The sequence below is a fragment of the Monodon monoceros genome, unplaced genomic scaffold (genome assembly GCF_005190385.1).
Source record: "Monodon monoceros isolate NGI ecotype Baffin Bay Population unplaced genomic scaffold, NGI_Narwhal_1 Super_Scaffold_7, whole genome shotgun sequence".
Classification (NCBI taxonomy): domain Eukaryota; kingdom Metazoa; phylum Chordata; class Mammalia; order Artiodactyla; family Monodontidae; genus Monodon; species Monodon monoceros.
This window is the reverse complement of record NW_021703784.1, coordinates 88292403-88311432: the sequence shown is the minus strand read 5'-3', so window position 1 is coordinate 88311432 and position 19030 is coordinate 88292403. Positions and strand designations below refer to the sequence as shown.

Below are 19030 nucleotides of genomic sequence, written 5' to 3'. Positions count from 1 at the left end.
GAAAGTTTAAGTGGCTTGTATCAGGTGTCACCCTGCATCTGTAATATCTATATTGGAATATGACTGTCAGCCCTGTGTTTTTTCAGTTGGACTATTCTTTCTAAAATGCATTCTTTAGAGAACAAAGGAAGATGGTGGGAGAAATAACTGAGAAGCAATTTTCATTATCTAAACCAAAAACAAGTAGTTAAGTAATGGCTTAAACAGGGAGGCTTCCCTACTTTCTTATCCCATGGAGACACCATAGGGGATCCCATTCTTTATTGCTTTTCATGTATATTCCTGAGTTTTTTCCGTGGTATATTTTTGGAAATGATGCATTGTAGGCAACTGAATATAGGGAGTTTTGGCTTTGTGCAGTACTGTGTTAACGGAAGCTTGTGCATGTTGGAAACAAGTCCTCATTTTGCAAGGTTCCATGGTAACTGAGAGCAAATCAGTTATAAAAGAACTGTGCAAAAAAGAGGACTTGGTTTCGATATGCATGACCTCTGGTTAACAAGCACGGTGCAAAACAAGGACTGCCTCAAGTAAATAAATAAGAATCCCATTTCCAAATGTCTGCATTTGCCGTATGGTTCCCTCTTTTGTGGTCATTGGGGGAAACAAAGAAATCGCTGGTTACAGTCATTTCCATTATCTGACATGTCATCTGCAAGGTTTCCTCATTATACAATGTTAACAGTGTTGAGGTTACTTGAAACCAGTTCCAGGTCCAATTAGGAGGCCATCCCTGCTATCTGCATTCCGATTAAATGACATTGCCTGGAAATCAGAGAAAGAGTCTACTCTGTTTCCTTCCCTTGCTCAGAACTCATAAACACAGACTCAAAGAGTTTCCTTATCAGGTTTTTCTGGGTCATTTGGGTGAATTTATTAAACTCTTAAATCATGCTGAAAACTGGAAGGCGGTGGCCCCGAGATGATCCGTAGGAGCCAGGACCAGATGTATAGGACTTGCTCTGATGTTTTACATAGTCCAAAATATACAGAAGAGAAAGCAGCCAATGAGGGGTCAGGAATCAGGGGAGTTGGTGAAGTGGAAAGGGAGTCCCACCAAGTTAAGAATTGCAGACCAGAGATAGGAAATCATGCTATCATGTCAAGCTGTATTGTAGCTAAAAAGCAGAGCTTAGCCCAGACCTTCATTTTCTCAAACCTCAATTATTGAAATAATTTTGTAGTTGACCTTCAGGTCTCAGAGTGCCCTCTTTCCTATCCGTACCCCATATTATTGCAAATTTGCTTTTCCTCAAATACTCTTCTCACTGTCCTATTCCCTTCCAACAAAAGGAGAAAATCAAGTCCCTACAACCCATCCCAGGAATCAATATAGAATTTCCATTTCTTTGGTCTATTTTTCATAGTCTGGTGCTATTTTACTTATCCTACCTTATCCCACTGGTTTTCAGTATATATTCCTAGTGGAAATCAGGTCGTGCATCTCTTTGCCCTATGCTCATATTCACTGCCATACATTCCCCACCTACCACATGCCTGTTTCCAATAAACTCTTTCCTCTCTCTCTCTCTCTCTCCCTCTCTCTCTCTCCCTCTCTGTCCCCCCCTCTCTCCCCCCTCTCTCTCTCCCTCTCCCCTTCTCCCCTTCTCTCTCTCTCTCCCTTCCCTCTCTCCCTCCCTCTCTCTCCCCCTGTCCCTCTCCCTTCCCTCTGTCTCTCCCTATCTCCCCCCCTCTCTCCCTCCCTCTCTCTCTCTCCCTCTCCCTTCCCTCTCTCTCTCTCTATCTCCTTCGCCCCCTCTCCCTCTCTCTCTCTCCCTCTCCCTTCCCTCTCTCTCTCTCTCTCTCCCCCTCTGTCACCCCTCTCTCTCTCCACCCCTTCTCCCCCTCCCCCTCTCTCTTTCTTTCTCCCTCTCTTTCTGTCTCCCTCTCTCTCCCTCTCTCTCTCTCTCTCTGCTGGTATGTGTTTCCTATTACCTGCTCCTAAACCACACTGTGTATTCTTCCCTAGCACTTTCTGCTGTGTTATAGTTCCTTGTTTATTCACTTAAGAATCACACTAAACTTTAAGATTCTTGATGGGAGAACTTGGCCCTAAGTGTCAGGAATTGAGGACCCTGCTTGACACTCAGTAAGCACTCAGCAAATATTACTGAAGGAATAAATGCCTATGTTTTTCTCTCTCTTGGAATGCCAGACCTTTTGCTTTTGCTTATCCAAATGCACATATCCTACTAAATCTCATGTCTGCATAGCCTTCACTGACTGTTTAAACCTTATTGGTTCCCTCTGAACACCAACCTCCTTGTAATTATCCACACAATCACATGCACGCTCAGGATACACACCGGCATTGGTTCTTGACTGTTGTTTATGTTAGGGATGTCTTAGCACAGTGTTTCAAATGGTCAGTGACAGGCAGTTACAGAGTGGAAATAGTTCCCTCAGAGGTAAAGTTCACACAGTGCTGGTGAGCATACTTAGAATCATATATTATTAGAGCTAGAGCTAAAATTACATTAGAGATTCTTTTTCCCAGCATCCTACTGTGAAATGAATCCCAGACATTTTTACATATATATATACATACATATATGTTTGTGTGTATATGTGTGTGTGTGTGTGTGTGTGTGTGTGTGTGTGTGAGACCAGTCTAGGAAATTAAGGCTTTGCACTGTTTAATAATAGCGAAGAAAGTACTTGGTGAAATATTAGAAGGTGATTTAAAAATCAATGGCTTTGTATATGTGATATTTTTTCTTTTCAGAATAAATAAATAAATTAATTAATAAACAAACAAATAAATAAATCTGCATGTCAATTTAAATTGCATTACAATTAATTACAAAAATCCATATGCCTTTTGGGTGCTATTGTCGGTTTGTTTGTTTTCAACCTGTAAAGGCAATGATCACCTTAGCACAGGGCATTTCCTAAGGATTCATGAGCAGTTGCGGGTTAATGGCTACCAACTCTTCCCAGCTAGTCATCAATCCAAAGGAAGCATGGGAAGCAAGGTCATTAACTGTATTAACAACTTTTGGATATCAAATCCTTCCCTCCCTACCTTGCCAAGGACTTATGTTTCAGATGGACCTGTTAGGTTTTCAAAAGCTTCTTTAGTTACTTGCCCTTTCATTAACCTGGACAGAAAATATATATAAATATTAATGTTAATGTACAAACACATGTAGAAAGACAAAAGAATAAATATTAGCCTCTGTGGACCAACAGGAGAATGTCATGAGGAGAAAAATAAATTTTCATATTTTGACTGAGTATAATTGGAAATGTTCTCCCTCTTTTATTTCTTTTCCTTTTATTCCCTTTTCAAACTGAAAGTCTAGAGAAAAACATCGTATTGTGCATCTTGAGAGGCTAAAACATGTGTCTAGTTATTGCAATTCAACCTTATTTAACATGATTTTTTTTTTTTTTTTGGCAGTAGGGTATTCTTATTGGGGCTTGGCTGTATTTGTTTTAATGGAATATTATTTTTTCTCATTCTTGTTATACAGCTGACTTTCACTAATAATAATAAACATGATATTTTTTCCTTCGGCATCTGTCACGGTTACCCAAAATGTTCTAAGAGATAGATAAACACAGCAATTCACCTACACTGTCTCCGTGTATTTTCCTTTGAGGAATAAACTATGGCAAAATTAAGGAAAGTTCTGGATCAGAGAAGTTCCCGTTTCCTTTCCGTGGAAGAAGCTCTGGATCCCATTGCATCGTGCAGCATTCTGATTCTTACACTGACACAAATTCCTTAAAGTAATGACATGGAGGGACAAATTTTCACTGAGTACCAAATTTAAGGTGTGTGACAAGGCTCATCATCAAAAAAGAAGACTGCATTCCAAGACCTTTCCCAATGTACATATGTCTGGAAGAATTTATTCAAGACCTGGGTCTAGTCCTTAGTTTTCTAATCTCAGAAATTTGATTTTGGTAGCTCATCATGAGAAGGGTGTAGTCACACTTACTAAACACATACGAAATATAGAATATAGAACAGAATGCCAATTTGCTAAACTACAGCTAGAACTATAACAAATCCTTCAAATACTTTAGTCTGTCAAATCTTTTCGTGTGAAATTTAAACTTTTTTGGAATCATAAATCTCTTTGAATACGTGGTAACAAAACCAGTGAATAATCTTCTTATAAAAATACACAATCACATTTATACGAAAATGTGCATATGATTTCACAAGATTTACAAATGGTTTGAAATCCATTCATGAATGTCTTAGGAACCCAAGGATTGAACTATGAATTTTCATGGAAAAGCAAATTATAATTAAATAAGGTGGCTGGTAAATTGCTTTAACATCAGATTATAATAGTCTGATGCATCAATCATTCTCCACAATTGGATTTCAACTGTCACCAGGACTAGACAAATAACAAGAAAAACAGCAACAAGCATTCATACAGTATTGACTGTGTACCAGGCACTGTTCTAAATCCTTCTTTATGTATTAACTCGTGTATCCTCACAATAATAGAGTATATAAATCAAATTATCCAACCTATAGGCAGTTTTACAGACAAGTACTCTACACATTTGAATCTTTGATTTTTAAAATGTCTCTACATTCCATTAGTGTTCACTTAGTTATGTAAGTAGTTGGTAATCTATACCAACCAACCTTTTCTTGAGCACATTTATTCTTCCTTCCTTCCTTCCTTCCTTCCTTCTTCTTTCCTCTCTCCTTCCTTCTTTCTCTCTCTTTCTCTCTCCCTCCCTCTCATTTAATACACAGATATTTAGTATATACCATGTGCCAGGTACTGTAATATCATATTTAGGACACAGTTTATTGCTGGTAAGGATAGATTTTTACCCTAATCTATTGTTTTTAATCACCCATTTTCATGCTGATTTTTGATAATCTACTTCTTCTCAATGTTAATTTATTTATAAGTTTTTTTGGGGGGTTGAGAGGGCAAGAAGTTATTGTTGAGACCCCTCTTTACCATATATACTAAATTGTGTACTATTTTTATTTTTTTGGTTTACCATATGGGTCTTATCACTAGACCTTGATAAACTTAGCTAATCAACCTGACTCCTGACTATGAATTGAAATGTGAACTACTTTTCAGTACGGCAACTCAGCAAATATTTACTGAGTGCCTAGACATCATCCAGTTCCTGTCTTTAAGAAGCTTATGATTAACTAGATTGAATGCATTCCCAAACATTTGCATTCAAACACAGATTTGATAAATGCTGTAATCTTGACATTACAGACCCTTAGGGGAAGGATGAATTAATACTGGCCAGTAAAACCAAATAAAATCTAGTAGAAATGGTCATTGTAAAATTGTCTCTGAATTTGGGTACAATTTTGAAAGAAAAATCAGGGTAGGACATCCCAGGGCATGAGAAAAACAGGAGTAAGCCTTTGAAGAGGAAAAGTAGGGAGTATATTTTTAGAATCAGAAACAGACTGCAGCCGAGACTGTACTATGGAGAACAGTGGGAGATAAGACTGGGAAAGCAGTATGGCTCAGCATCGGGGAGTGTCTTACGTATCGCACTAAGGCAGTAGTTTTCAAGAGGGCAAATTTGCCTCCCAGGGGACATTGGCAATATCTGGAGACACTGTAGATTGTCACAATTGGGGGTGTTACTGGCATCTAGTGGGTAGAGGATGGAAGAGATTTAGGCTTTATTCTGTAAGCACTGGGAAACCATTGTTGGGTTATGTTTTCTTGGACAGTCATTGTCTAGGTCCCTGTGTATTGTTACACAAAGTGTGTAAAGTGTTACTTTGCAAATCTCCCTCAGGAATAGTATAAAAAGAAAACACCAATTTTGGAGATAAGGAAATGCATACATTAATCATTTGGTGGACCTTGAATCCAAGAAAAAAGAAAGAACAAAAAGGAAAGGGAGAGAAGTGAAGTTTTAATGCATTGGGAGGGCTCCAGCCTTAAAAATATTAGTGCAAACGAGAATGCAGGTATTGTTACAAACAGGCACATTTCCGATCATTGGTACTGTCTGATTTCATTTCTTGAAGAGTGAAATATCAAATAGTATATGTCACTTGAGGTTTTAAGCTTTTTTCCTTGGCTATGCATTTCACTAAACCAACACAGCAAGCAACTATCATAAAAATGCAAACATAGCCCTGAGCACCTCAAATCCCACCCTTTAGTTCCAGAAACAAGTAGTCAACTATATTTCATTTCTTCATAAATAATCAAGCACAGAAAGTGAACATGATCAAAAGAATTCATAAACAGCCAAAACTATGTACTAGGTATGCTTATCTCTCCTGCATCATGTGAGGCTAAACAAGCAGGGAAAAAACAAATTAATTTTATTTTTAGCCTTGCCAAGTCTTTAGCTATATTTCTAGGTCTGCTTTCCTAACATGAAGTAGATTTGACTTTCTGTAGCTAAGACAAAGTTGGAGCTGCCACCGCCTACCCCAATACCTTGCCTAATCCATGCTGTTCTTTTCGATTGTGACGGAAGAATTAGACATTTTTCACCCAAGGATTTTCTAATTAATGGTTCAAATGTGTTCTAGAAGCAGAAATGTGATGATAAAGAGACTCTTCGATTTTAAAGAAAATTTGAGGATGATTTGACTTTCGGTCTATAAGAATTCTTGTTCTCTGCTCTAAGTGGTCTGACCTAATGGAGGGACCCAAAAGCTGAGTCAAGCCTCCTTAGTTCTGCAGTACATGTGGGTATCATGTGAAGCAAATCATGGAAACAACTTAATGCATCATCTACTTGTAATTTTCAAGGCAATCGTGTTATTTTAGGCACATACAGTAGAGGGCATTGTCTGGCCAAACTTAAAACAGGGCTGCTATTGACGAGAATAGATAAAGAGAAAGAAATAAGGAAGGATTTTCCTTCCAAAAAAATAAAGAAAATTTAAAAAGTAAAAATAAACAAAGAGAGCAAGAAGACAATGAAATGAACTTTATATTGCTTTGTTCTCTCCACCTTTTCTCTGTAGGAAGACTTCTATGAAAATAACTAAAAACTGGACAAGAATCATTCCAGAAATTAATGAAATTTCTATTATGTGAGTTGGACTCTATTAGATGCTAAGGATCAATTAGTAAATATGATATTATTTAGGTCCTCAGTGAGCATATAGCCTTAATTATCTACAAACTGCTTCCATCTGTTTGAACACTCATGCATTCATTCGTGCATTTAACAAATGTTTGATGAGTATTTTTCTGGAAGAATATCACTAGAGTAGATAAGACGCTCCTCCAAGGAACTTAACATTCCACTCAGGTGAGACAGGCAGTAAGAAAATAAACATTGAAATATATGAGGAAAATATTAAATTAGAAGTACTCTGATGACAGTTAAAATGGTAATCTGATTGATGGTGATGGAGGGTCTGCTTTAGGCTGGGTGATCAAGAAAGAATTTTCTGAGAAAGTAAAATTTAAAGGGAGTCTTGAATGAAAGGAATATCAACCATGCAAAAACCAAAGGACAGGTGTTGCAGGCAGAGGGAACCTTAGTGCAAAGGTCCTGAGGAAGGAAAAGGCTTGGAGCATTTGAGGAACAAAGAAAATTCAATATGGTTGAAGACAGAAGGCAAAATGAAGAGAAGTTGAAAGATAAGAGAGATTAGGCAACTATCAGATAATCATATGTTGGAGGCCAAAACAGTTTACATTTTGCTCTAAAAGGGTATGAAGTCAATAGGAGCATTTTCAGCTGAAGAATGATATGAACATATTTATATTTGTAAACTTCATTCTAGATGCTGTATGAAGAATTAATTGTGGTGAAGCAATTGCAAAAGTAAAGAAACTGGTAAGAGGGTATTTCAGTGGTCCAAGTTAGAAATGAAGATGATTTGTCTAGAAAGGGACAATGAGGAAAAGTAGATAGATCCATTTATATTTTAATAGTAAAGTCAGTATTTTAATGAATAGGGTTGTGCTGAATGTAAATAAAAAGAAAAGTCAAGGAAGATCCTTACATTTTTGCCTTGAGCAATTGGATGTGTGGTAATGGCATTTACGAAGGTGCAGGGCAGGTTTGGGGATTTTCTTTCAGTATATGGTACACCATTTAATTCATGTAATTCTCTCAATGTCTATTAATGTTATCATCACTCCCACTTAGGAAGGTGCAGTTCAGAGAAAGCTAATTTACCAAAGAATGGTTATGCCAAAGAATACTTGGCCAACCTTCTAACTCACCTCATTTTACTCTAAATCTGGTTTTTGTTCCACTAGGTTTTACTGATATAGATTGGGTGTCTTTCTATGCTTCAACATTGTTTCAAGTTGGAAAGTACAGTATGTCCTCAAGAAACCAAAACTGAATGTGTGTTTCATAGTCCTTTTTGTATAATTTACAATGTGGACATGAGCAGCATTAGAGATCAAAAATGCATCTTTCCTTACTTGTGCATCAGAGTTTCAAAAGTGATACCCTGCTCCCTCTGTGTAAACCAGTATTTTTTAATGAGACTACATACAGAAGCTAATTTTGCCTTCACTGGCATTTCATGCTCTACAGGATTTCAACTAGGGATGACTAATTTGAAGCTATACATGTCTGAGTAGTCAGATAATCAGACTGAAGATCAGTTCCATTCTGTTCTAAAGTAATGCTAGGGGTGTCGATTATTGAAGTCATCTGCCTTTTCCATCAACCACTCCACTTTCCAATTTCTTTTATGCACAAGGATGGAGCCTTCCTAAAATAATGCTCTCACCAATGCCCTTCCTGCTTAAGAGCCTGGAGTGTCTTCCTAAGTTTCTTTATTGAAGCAAATCCAAACTCTCCTACCAGGCATTCACTGCCCCTCAGTTGGGCCAACTTAACTATCTAAATTCTGCTGTGTAAGTCTTCTGCTTCCATTAAGTCATTTTTCTTTTATTTCACTCTCCTACTCCTCTTCTTTTACAAGTCATCTGTGCCTTCCTCCATCACCTGCCTCAATGCAAGGTTATATCCCTTTAAGGACCTACATAAAATCCCAAACCCTCTTCTTAAAATTTTTCTGATTATCTATGACATTTAAATGTTTTATGGCATTTAAATATCGAATACACTGATTTACATTAGTACCTAGATACACATTATGTACACTTTTTATTCTTGATAGGTATCTATGCATTTGTGTTACAGCTCCAATAAGTTTGTAAAGTTCTAGAAGGCATGGTCACCTTAGCTCTTTTCTATCCCTTCTTATACTCTCCAGAACGTAGCAACATGTTAGCCACATGGGTTGTTATGGTTTTTTCTTCCATTAATACATATTTCTCTCCACTCACTGCTTTTTCTTATCTAATGATATTGTAATCTTGTCACTTCTAAACACTAAACACATGTATTCCTTTACTACAAGTTAGGTAAGTCTTCTAGAAAAGTGAAACTGCAGATCCAGGTGGTTTTTCTTTCCTTAAAAATCAATTTTTGAAAATCCCAACTTTTTCTAGAAACATTGCAAGGTCAGTGTATATAGCCAAAGAGCCTCCTGTTGACTTGACAGGTTCAGTACCCAGGTTACAGCCATTTAAGCCTTGTATCACTTCCATTACATTTGCCTTGAGGGTCAGCCCTGGGTGTTATTTACAAAAATTTTCTTTATCTGTAAATGTGCAGAGCCATATATTCCTGCATGAGGGAGGAAAGCTCAACAGATTTGCAAAACTGGGTTTTGAATGGGAAAAAATAATGAACTATATTAGGAAATGGTTGTAAAATAAATTTGATTTGGGGGGTGAGCTATCTTTGATAATGATGTTATTTAATTTGTTGCTTTTCCTTTTCCTGTGTATTCTAGCACTCTTTAAAATTTAAAGAGCTATCCAGAGGAATGATTACAATAGAAAGCCTTCTTAGCAAGGTGGGGATGAGCCTCGCCTCCTTTCTTATAAGCAAATCATTTTGCCTCATCTTACTTTGTTCTCTTTGGTAGGTCTCAGGTATATAATGGTATAAGAAATCAGAATTTTTCTATATTATTTGCCTTTTCTTTGCTCTTGGTTTGGGGAAGCGGGAGATAGCGAGAAATAGAGATAGAGAGGAGAATGACTATGAAAGCATCAGGTAGGTCTGGCTGTAAGTAACCAGAAAAATAATGAACTGTTTATACTGTAAGGAATTGATTATTGCACATAATAATAAAATACAGAGGAAAAACTGTTACAGGATTCATTTATTTAGCTGCTTGTCACAATATCAGAAATGCAAATTCTTCCCCTCTTTCCATGTTTTCCTTCCTTAGCACATCAGCTTTGTCCTCAGGCTGCCTCCTGTCTTGGCCACAAGATGGCTGCAGCAACTCTCCGTATCTTATACCCACAACAATACCCAGAAACAGAACAAAGAACTACTCCTTCCCCTTGTCTTTCTTCATATTAGTGGGAGAAAAAAAAAAAAATCCCAGAACCCCCTCAGCTGACCTCTCCTCACATCTCATTGGCCAAATTGTGTCACATGCCCAGACCTGATCAGTCTCTGGCAATAGGAATGCTACAACCAATGTTTATTTAGACAAGAACTCAGCAAACTATAGTCCAAAGGTTAGTCCACCATCTGTTTTTGAATGCCCTGTGAGCTGAGAATGTTTTGGAATTTTTAAATAGTTGAAAAAAATTTTTAAGAAAATTTTGAGACATATGAAAATTATATACAGTTCAAATTTCAGCGCCCATAAATAGTTTAACTGGAACATAGCCATGCACATTCATTTACCTTTGTCTAGAGCTACTTTCAAGCTACAATGGTAGAGTAGAGTAGTTGCTACTGGAGACCATATGGCCTATAAAGCCTCAACTATTTACTATCTGGCCCTTTACAGAAAACGTTTGCCTAGTACTAGCTTAAACCAAATTCTATGAACTCATCAAGGTTGGGCCAGCCTCTCCCAAAGCAGATAATATAGTTTTGTGATTTCTTTTTTTTTTTTTTAGGATGAAAGTCAATCTTCCTGAACAAAATTTTCTAGGGAAAGAGTATGCGAGTAGGATGTTGGGTTGGCAACAAATTCAGAGAGAGAGAGACAGACAGACAGAAAGATTAGAGTTCAAGCATATTTTAGGTGAATAACTCATCTTTAGTTCTGTTTAAAACGTTGATTCTGAAAATGTCACCAGCACAAACTGTTGGTAAGACAGAGCTGAGTTTTTTGCTTACTAAGGGGAAGCACCGCCCCACAGAGGTCCAGGAGAGTCTATGGGTGGAGTGGTGAAGATTAAGCCAGAATTTATTGAGAACTGGAAGTTTAATTTTTAGGAGAATTGTTCAATGTGGGAACTGGATGAGGATCAGGTAAGAATTATGATACAACAATCCAGGAGTGGAGAAAACACCGAGGTGAAGCAGAAGATTCAAAAAATCCTAGAGCACAGACTTCTGTTAATGCTTTCCCTGAAAGAGTTGATAGATCTTTGGGCAAGTTTCTCTAAGGACAATGAAACTGTTTTGGCAGGAGAATTTCAGAAGAGGATAGAGCTGATAGAGACCATGGCAGAGCTAAGTCAATTTGATGTTGATGGTGCGGTATGGTGTGGAGGTCTCAGTCTCCTTTCTAAATGTGGGGTTTTGCTTCTCAATGTTTAGGGAGGTTTGTTGCAGATACATGTGATTGTGAATATGTGGTCTGTTGAGATGGAAGGGCTGATTGTGGTTAACTAAATGTATCTTTCTCCCACCTTGCTTGCAAACTAGTTCCATTGTCTAGACAACAGTCTATGCTGACTTAGCAATGATACTGTGCTAAATAAAGCATCCCCGTTAGCTACTCTCCCTCCTTCAGTTCCTTCTGTGTCTTTCAGTGCACTGAAGCATGGGTAAGGAAAGAAGAAAGGTCTGTTGACAAAAAGTCAGGATATCCTCTGGGACAAGGCTAAAAGTATTATAGTTTAATTCAAAACCCACACAGATCCATTTGTAAATAAATGCTATGAGATGACATCGTAATGGAAGTGCGTACCTTTAAATTGATTTCCTTTTGATGTGATAAAAACATCTTCTGAAAGAGATGTTGAAACCTGGCTTTTGATGGAAAGTAACATAATTTAGATTTTAAAATAGAAAACCTTTTGTTGATAGTAGTTTACTCGATTCAGCGCATGTACCAAGCTTTATTTGCGGCAGGTTATAAATTAGCTTTGAACCAACTATAATTCATAAATTGTTACTTATGACTGATTTACAGGCAATCTCATTAATTGCAATAGCAAAAAGACCTTGAAGTAAGCAAGAAATAGAAAATAAAACAACCCGGGGGTTGAAAACGGGGAGATGCACATACTCTACGATTAAGAGCAATGTGTCATATTTCGGTATGTTTTACTGATAATATGTTTCTGATAATTTACTGATAGTATGTTTCTGGTCATTCCAATTCATCCTTACCACCACTTTGAATAATAAGTATTAGTGTTATTCCTATCTTATATAAGAGGAAGACGCTCCCATCACTTTTTATTTTAAAATGTAGTAAATATTTATTACTTATTATGAGCCAGTAACTTTATCTGTATTATGTGACAGTGCTAACAAAAGCCTTTTGAGTAAGTAGCTCTGTTGTTTCCCTTTTACAAATGCGGAAAGTAAGCTATAGACAGGTGAAGTAACTTTCCCAATTGTAGGGTCATGGGGGTTCAAGCAGGCATATAAATTCAAAGTCTTCATGAGCCTTTTCTCTGACCACTGGACATGGCTGCCTTTGTTATTTCATATTTTAAAGGGATAAAGGTAGCAAATGGCAGAATAAGGACGTGTCTTTTTCACTTTTGTGCGATTTCCAGTCAACCAGTTATTTTGACCTCTGTTGCCAGAGACCCTAGGATTCTAGAGAGAGTCATGGGGTGGGAGGTGGGAGGAGGGATGGAGGAGTAGGGCCCTATGACCCCAATCCTAAAAGCGTCTATCAATTAATATATTAGAGATTTTATGTGCTGTTCTTTTTTCTTTCTTTCTTTCTTTTTAAAAATTCCCACTTACCTTCAGAAGTGTGTTTTGGGGAAAGGGGAACATATGCAATGAAAATACTGAATCACATGAATGACAGATTTTCAGTGGTCATGATCACTGGCAATTTAAATAAGATTCTACTTAAAATGGAAATCAACAAAGGTTTTTAAGGTTGTGTTTAAACTTACAATGAAGGAAAACTCCTAATCTGACTGAGGGTGAGAAGCCTGCCAGCCACATTGTTGTGGTATGAATAATTTCAGTGGGTTCTAGAACACAGGAGCTATCCCAGTTGCCTGGTATCTAGCCCTGGGATGATGAGGGCAGAGGGATAGTGGCTCAAGTGTAAAGAGCCCTGTAAAAACTGATAAAGGAAATGGTTGGGGTACTGGCTTCATAATGGTTGACTTGAATATGAAAGGCATGCCTGTGAGCCCGTCCTTTACTAGCTCTAGGAATTAGCTAGCCCTTGGAGGGGCAGTCTCTCCAGGATAAGCAAAGCCCCATATCAAAACATCAGAAAATACAGAAAATAAAAGGCATGATTAATACATTGGTACACATCACTATGCCAGGTACTGTGTTGTCAGGAGGCTAAGAAGAGACCATGAGACATGGCCACTGTCCTCAGGGAGCTCAAAAGGTAGTGCAGGAAACAGACCCAGGGACAAATGATCATAGTACTGAATGGTGTGAAAAGTCAACCTAGAGCTGCAAGAGCCCGGAGAAAGGCAGCAAGTCAGTTTGCCACAGAAGGCTGGAAGAAAGAGTAACAACTCAGCACCCAGTGGTCAAATTTCTTTACTGCCATAGGGAAGGAGACCAAAACAAGCCTCTGAAGGCAGAAAGCATCTATGACTTTAAACTTCACCTTCTTGAGATTCAGGTCCTTTTCTGCAGTTCTGTGAATGTGGGTGTATATTTAAGGGCTGCTAATGGCAGATACATTTACTGAGTGAAGAATCTCTTTTTATAGGAAAAGAGCCTCTTCTCTGTCTTGTGTACTCTATGAAGATGTAGTTATTTACAAATGCTAATTAACATTGCGAATCTCACCACTGGTAGAAGGGTTATACTCCTAAAGAGGAGACAGACGGCCCTTCTCTCCTCAAGACCTTGAATGGTAGGCATGCAAGAGATGACCAAAAAACTCCACTTGTCTCTGGAATTGACTTTTCTGTAAGGCTCACTTGGAGCAGCTGGAGGATCTTCCTAATTTTTCTCCTTGCTGCTGGTTTCTTCCAAAACTTTTCTGTCTCCCTGTTAATCTAACATTATCATTCTTAAAAACAAAGCTGATGATAGCATTTCTTTGTATAAACAGAATATGTCGCCTGTAGGATAAAACGGGGACTCTTAAGTTTGGCGTAACCAACTCTTCAGTCTGGACCTGATCTCATCCCAGCTTCTTTCCCATTCTCTTCCCCAGGCTTTCTGTTCTCCCACCACAGAGGAATTTTTATGGTGCTTTGGTTGTACTAGCATCCTTCATGTTTCCTTGTCTTAGCTCAGTCTGGTCCCTCTGCTCTTCTTTCTTTTCTTTATCAATTTCTTTTACAAAATCTAGATCAGGTGACCCTCCTCTTTGAAAATCTCCTGATTTACCAGCACAGATTGAGTTACTCTGACTTCAGCTCCCTCCTACCAATGTGTCTTGGCCTCAGAGCAATGAACATACATTATTTTGTTTCATCTGTTTGCCTATCTGTCTTACCTTCTGAATTATAATTTATAATTCCCTCAAGGATGAGGATTATATTCTTCACCTTTGTATGCTCAGTACTTAGCAAAATGTCTGGCTAAGGGAAACAACAATACAGTAGTAGTAATAATAATAATATCTAATATTATTGAGTTCTTTCCATATGGAAGGCATTATTCTAAGCCCTTATGAACATTAACTAATTTTATTCTGACAGTAACACTAAGGGTTATGTAATTATGTCATTCCCATTTTGCAAGTAAGATTGAGCCATGGAGAGGATAAGTAACCTGCCCAAGGTGACACATAATAAATACTAAATTATTGTCTTAGTGCCTTTTTGAATTGCATATGGTGAGCCTCCACATTTTTTTTTTCTTCCCAGGAGATTCACAGAAGAGGCACTGTTTATTGAGATGAGAAATTTGGGAGAAGTCATTACACAGGTGCCCAATCCATGATAAGCCAGTTGAGTGGGGTTTATACTGGGTAACACAAGCTTTGGAATTCCTCTTTGTGCCAGAAGAGTTGCAGGAAGTGAGTTGTTTTATTTCCTTCCCAGAAATCTACTTAAAATCAGTAAGAGTAGGGACATAATACATATATAATACAGTTAGTAATACTAAGATTTTTTTCTGTGCATAAACATTATGTTTCATGGGGCGTGATTTAATTTGTGGTATATCTACCTATGGGTAGCAGTTGGCTCTGTTGTCATGAGTTTTTGTATATGAACATCTCTAGAAATTTATGTATGTTTGTGCATGTCATTATTTCAGTGTATTTTCACAGGAACTATATGATAAGTTGCCAGTGTTTACAGCTCAGGGCACCCTCAAAGGAAAGGTATTTTAACAAAATTAATTGTGAAAAATATTTTGCTTTTGCCATCATTCTTGCAGAAACTTTTTCATGGAGTTCTTGAGATCATATTCTCCTGGACCGATGAGCTGACCATCTAAGCCCTGGTTCTGTACTAACTAACCATGTGACTGCATGCATGTTACTTCCCCTACTTTTAAATTTCTTCATCTTGAAAATGGAGTCTGTAACAGTTCCTTCCTCAGAGGAATGCTGTAAGGATAAGAAAGGATCAGGGCATGCAGCCTGTGCAATTACAAAGGGCCCCATACTCAGAAGGGCCCATGCTTGGCTTCATGCCCTACTGTAACTGATTTGAAATTCTTAATAATTTTTAACAAGACATCCCACGTTTTCATTTTGCCTTGAGCCCTGCAAGTTATGTAGCCATTCTTGGATAGGATTGTTTGTGAACTCCATAGCCTGTGGTGCCTGGCACATAGACTAATCCTCAACAAAATGCCAGGTATTAATAATTTTGCGAGGGAATTTTTAGTTTATTGGTATAGCCCCCACCCCAATTTTATTTTCTGAACTTTTCCAATCTGGTCTGGACATTGAGCCTAATTATGGGGTACATTTCATATGTCCTCATGCATTCCGCTCAGACTTGGTTGATAAACACTACAGTAAGGCCCTCTACCTCATTCTTCCATTTCTCTGTGATTGCACATCTGACGGAATATTGGCTGTGGATGGCTGCTGACTCAAAGTACAAAAACACTTCTCTATAAATATGAGCCACATGGCTTAATAAATGACACTACATACAGTGACTCCAGAAAGACATCTGGAGGAGATCTAATACTCTTTTTTGCTCTCATTGTCTTGCAGATTATTAGAACTCCAGAAGGACCAGCACCAGATAAATTATGAATGTTGAACAAGATGACCTTACATCCACAGCAGATAATGATAGGCCCTAGGTTTAACAGGGCCTTATTTGACCCCCTGCTTGTGGTGCTGCTGGCTCTTCAACTTCTCGTGGTGGCTGGTCTGGTGCGGGCTCAAACCTGCCCTTCCGTCTGCTCCTGCAGCAACCAGTTCAGCAAGGTGATTTGCGTTCGGAAAAACCTACGTGAGGTTCCAGATGGCATCTCCACCAACACCCGGCTGCTGAACCTCCATGAGAACCAAATCCAGATCATCAAAGTGAATAGCTTCAAACACTTGAGGCACCTGGAAATCCTACAGTTGAGTAGGAATCACATCAGAACAATTGAAATTGGGGCCTTCAATGGTCTGGCAAACCTCAACACCCTGGAACTCTTTGACAATCGTCTTACGACCATCCCAAATGGAGCTTTTGTATATTTGTCTAAACTGAAGGAGCTCTGGTTGCGAAACAACCCCATCGAAAGCATCCCTTCTTATGCTTTTAACAGAATCCCTTCTTTGCGCCGACTAGACTTAGGGGAATTAAAAAGGCTTTCGTATATCTCAGAAGGTGCCTTTGAAGGTCTGTCCAACTTGAGGTATTTGAACCTTGCCATGTGCAACCTCCGAGAAATCCCTAACCTCACGCCGCTCATAAAACTAGATGAGCTGGATCTTTCTGGGAATCATCTGTCTGCCATCAGGCCTGGCTCTTTCCAGGGGTTGATGCACCTTCAAAAACTGTGGATGATACAGTCCCAGATTCAAGTGATTGAACGGAATGCCTTTGATAACCTTCAGTCACTGGTGGAGATCAACCTGGCACACAACAATCTAACATTACTGCCTCATGACCTCTTCACACCCTTGCATCATCTAGAACGGATACACTTACATCACAACCCCTGGAACTGTAACTGTGACATACTGTGGCTCAGCTGGTGGATAAAAGACATGGCCCCCTCCAACACAGCTTGCTGTGCCCGGTGTAACACGCCTCCCAATCTGAAAGGGAGGTACATTGGGGAGCTTGACCAGAATTATTTCACATGCTATGCTCCTGTCATTGTGGAGCCCCCAGCAGACCTCAATGTCACTGAAGGCATGGCAGCTGAGCTGAAATGTCGGGCCTCCACGTCCCTGACTTCTGTATCTTGGATTACTCCAAACGGAACAGTCATGACACATGGGGCGTACAAAGTGCGGATAGCCGTGCTCAGCGATGGGACGTTAAACTTCACAAATGTAACTGTGCAAGATACAGGCATGTACACATGTATGGTGAGTAATTCTGTTGGAAATACCACTGCTTCGGCCACCCTGAATGTTACCGCAGCAAACACTACTCCCTTCTCGTACTTTTCAACCGTCACAGTAGAGACTATGGAACCTTCTCAGGATGAGGCAAGGACCACAGATAACAATGTGGGTCCCACTCCAGTGATCGACTGGGAGACCACCAACGTGACCACCTCTCTCACGCCACAGAGCACAAGGTCAACAGAAAAAACTTTCACCATCCCCGTGACTGATATAAACAGTGGGATCCCAGGAATCGATGAAGTCATGAAGACTACCAAAATCATCATTGGCTGTTTTGTGGCCATCACACTCATGGCTGCAGTGATGCTGGTCATTTTCTACAAGATGAGGAAGCAGCACCATCGGCAAAACCATCATGCCCCAACGAGGACTGTTGAAATCATTAATGTGGATGATGAGATTACAGGAGACACACCCATGGAAAGCCACCTGCCCATGCCTGCTATTGAGCATGAGCACCTAAACCACTACAACTCTTACAAATCTCCCTTCAACCACACAACAACAGTTAACACAATAAATTCAATACACAGTTCAGTGCATGAACCGTTATTGATCCGAATGAACTCTAAAGACAATGTCCAAGAGACTCAAATCTAAAACATTTACAGTTATGAAAAACAAACAATCAAAAAAAAAAGACAGTTTATTAAAAATGACACAAATGACTGGGCTAAATCTACTGTTTCAAAAAAGTGTCTTTACAAAAAAAAAACAAAAAAGAAAAGAAATTTATTTATTAAAAATTCTATTGTGATCTAAAGCAGACAAAATTATGTGTATTCCTCAGAACCTGTTTTTGCTGCACTTATTTACTATTTTCCCACATCTTGTCCCTGCCTTTCCCAATCGCCATATTTTTCATAGGAGATCTCAATTCCCTAAAGAACTGGTCTAGGAAATTTTGTAAGAATTCTGTTACACTTTGAGATTTTTATGGTGAATTCTAGTGGTGAGATCCAGTCTCTTTTGTCTTTCTTTTTTTTCCTCTGTCTTTTCTTTTCCCCCTCTCATGCCCTTATGAAGTAGTCCAATGGGGAATGCAATATTAGAAATAGATTTTTAAGAGAGAACAAGGAAAAAATGCAAGATCTTATATTTTTCATGTAATGACCTGTTCTGTATTTATGAGGAGGACCATACAATGGAAAACAAAAAGTAAGCAAACAATAGATTAATTTACATATGAGCATCTATAAAACCCATGATCTTTTAAACAAATCTAGAACCCGAATTTGTAGATCAAAAGCTAAAAATAAGATTATAAATAAAATATTGTTGTTTTTTCTGTACCTGGACACAACTCATTTGTAGTATGGCTCAAATGTGAGAAACGAAGATAATTAGACTTCCTACTTTCTAAGA

At 38.6% G+C, this 19030-nt stretch overlaps 1 protein-coding gene across 4 annotated transcripts in view; it reads left to right on the top strand.

The window, feature by feature from the left end:
- Window positions 1-18288, top strand: part of LRRC4C (leucine rich repeat containing 4C) — a 483245-nt gene extending 464957 nt beyond the window's left edge. For 3 of the 4 annotated variants that reach the window (XM_029207042.1, XM_029207043.1, XM_029207041.1), the window contains one exon: window positions 16301-18288. In XM_029207042.1, coding sequence (XP_029062875.1) covers window positions 16343-18265 — 1923 coding nt within the window. In that variant the 5' untranslated portion in view covers window positions 16301-16342 and the 3' untranslated portion in view covers window positions 18266-18288. Of the gene's footprint in view, window positions 1-14990; window positions 15143-16300 lie in introns of all 4 variants that reach the window. The other variant, XM_029207040.1, reaches the window with a different exon arrangement.
- The last annotated feature ends 742 nt before the right edge of the window (window positions 18289-19030 follow it).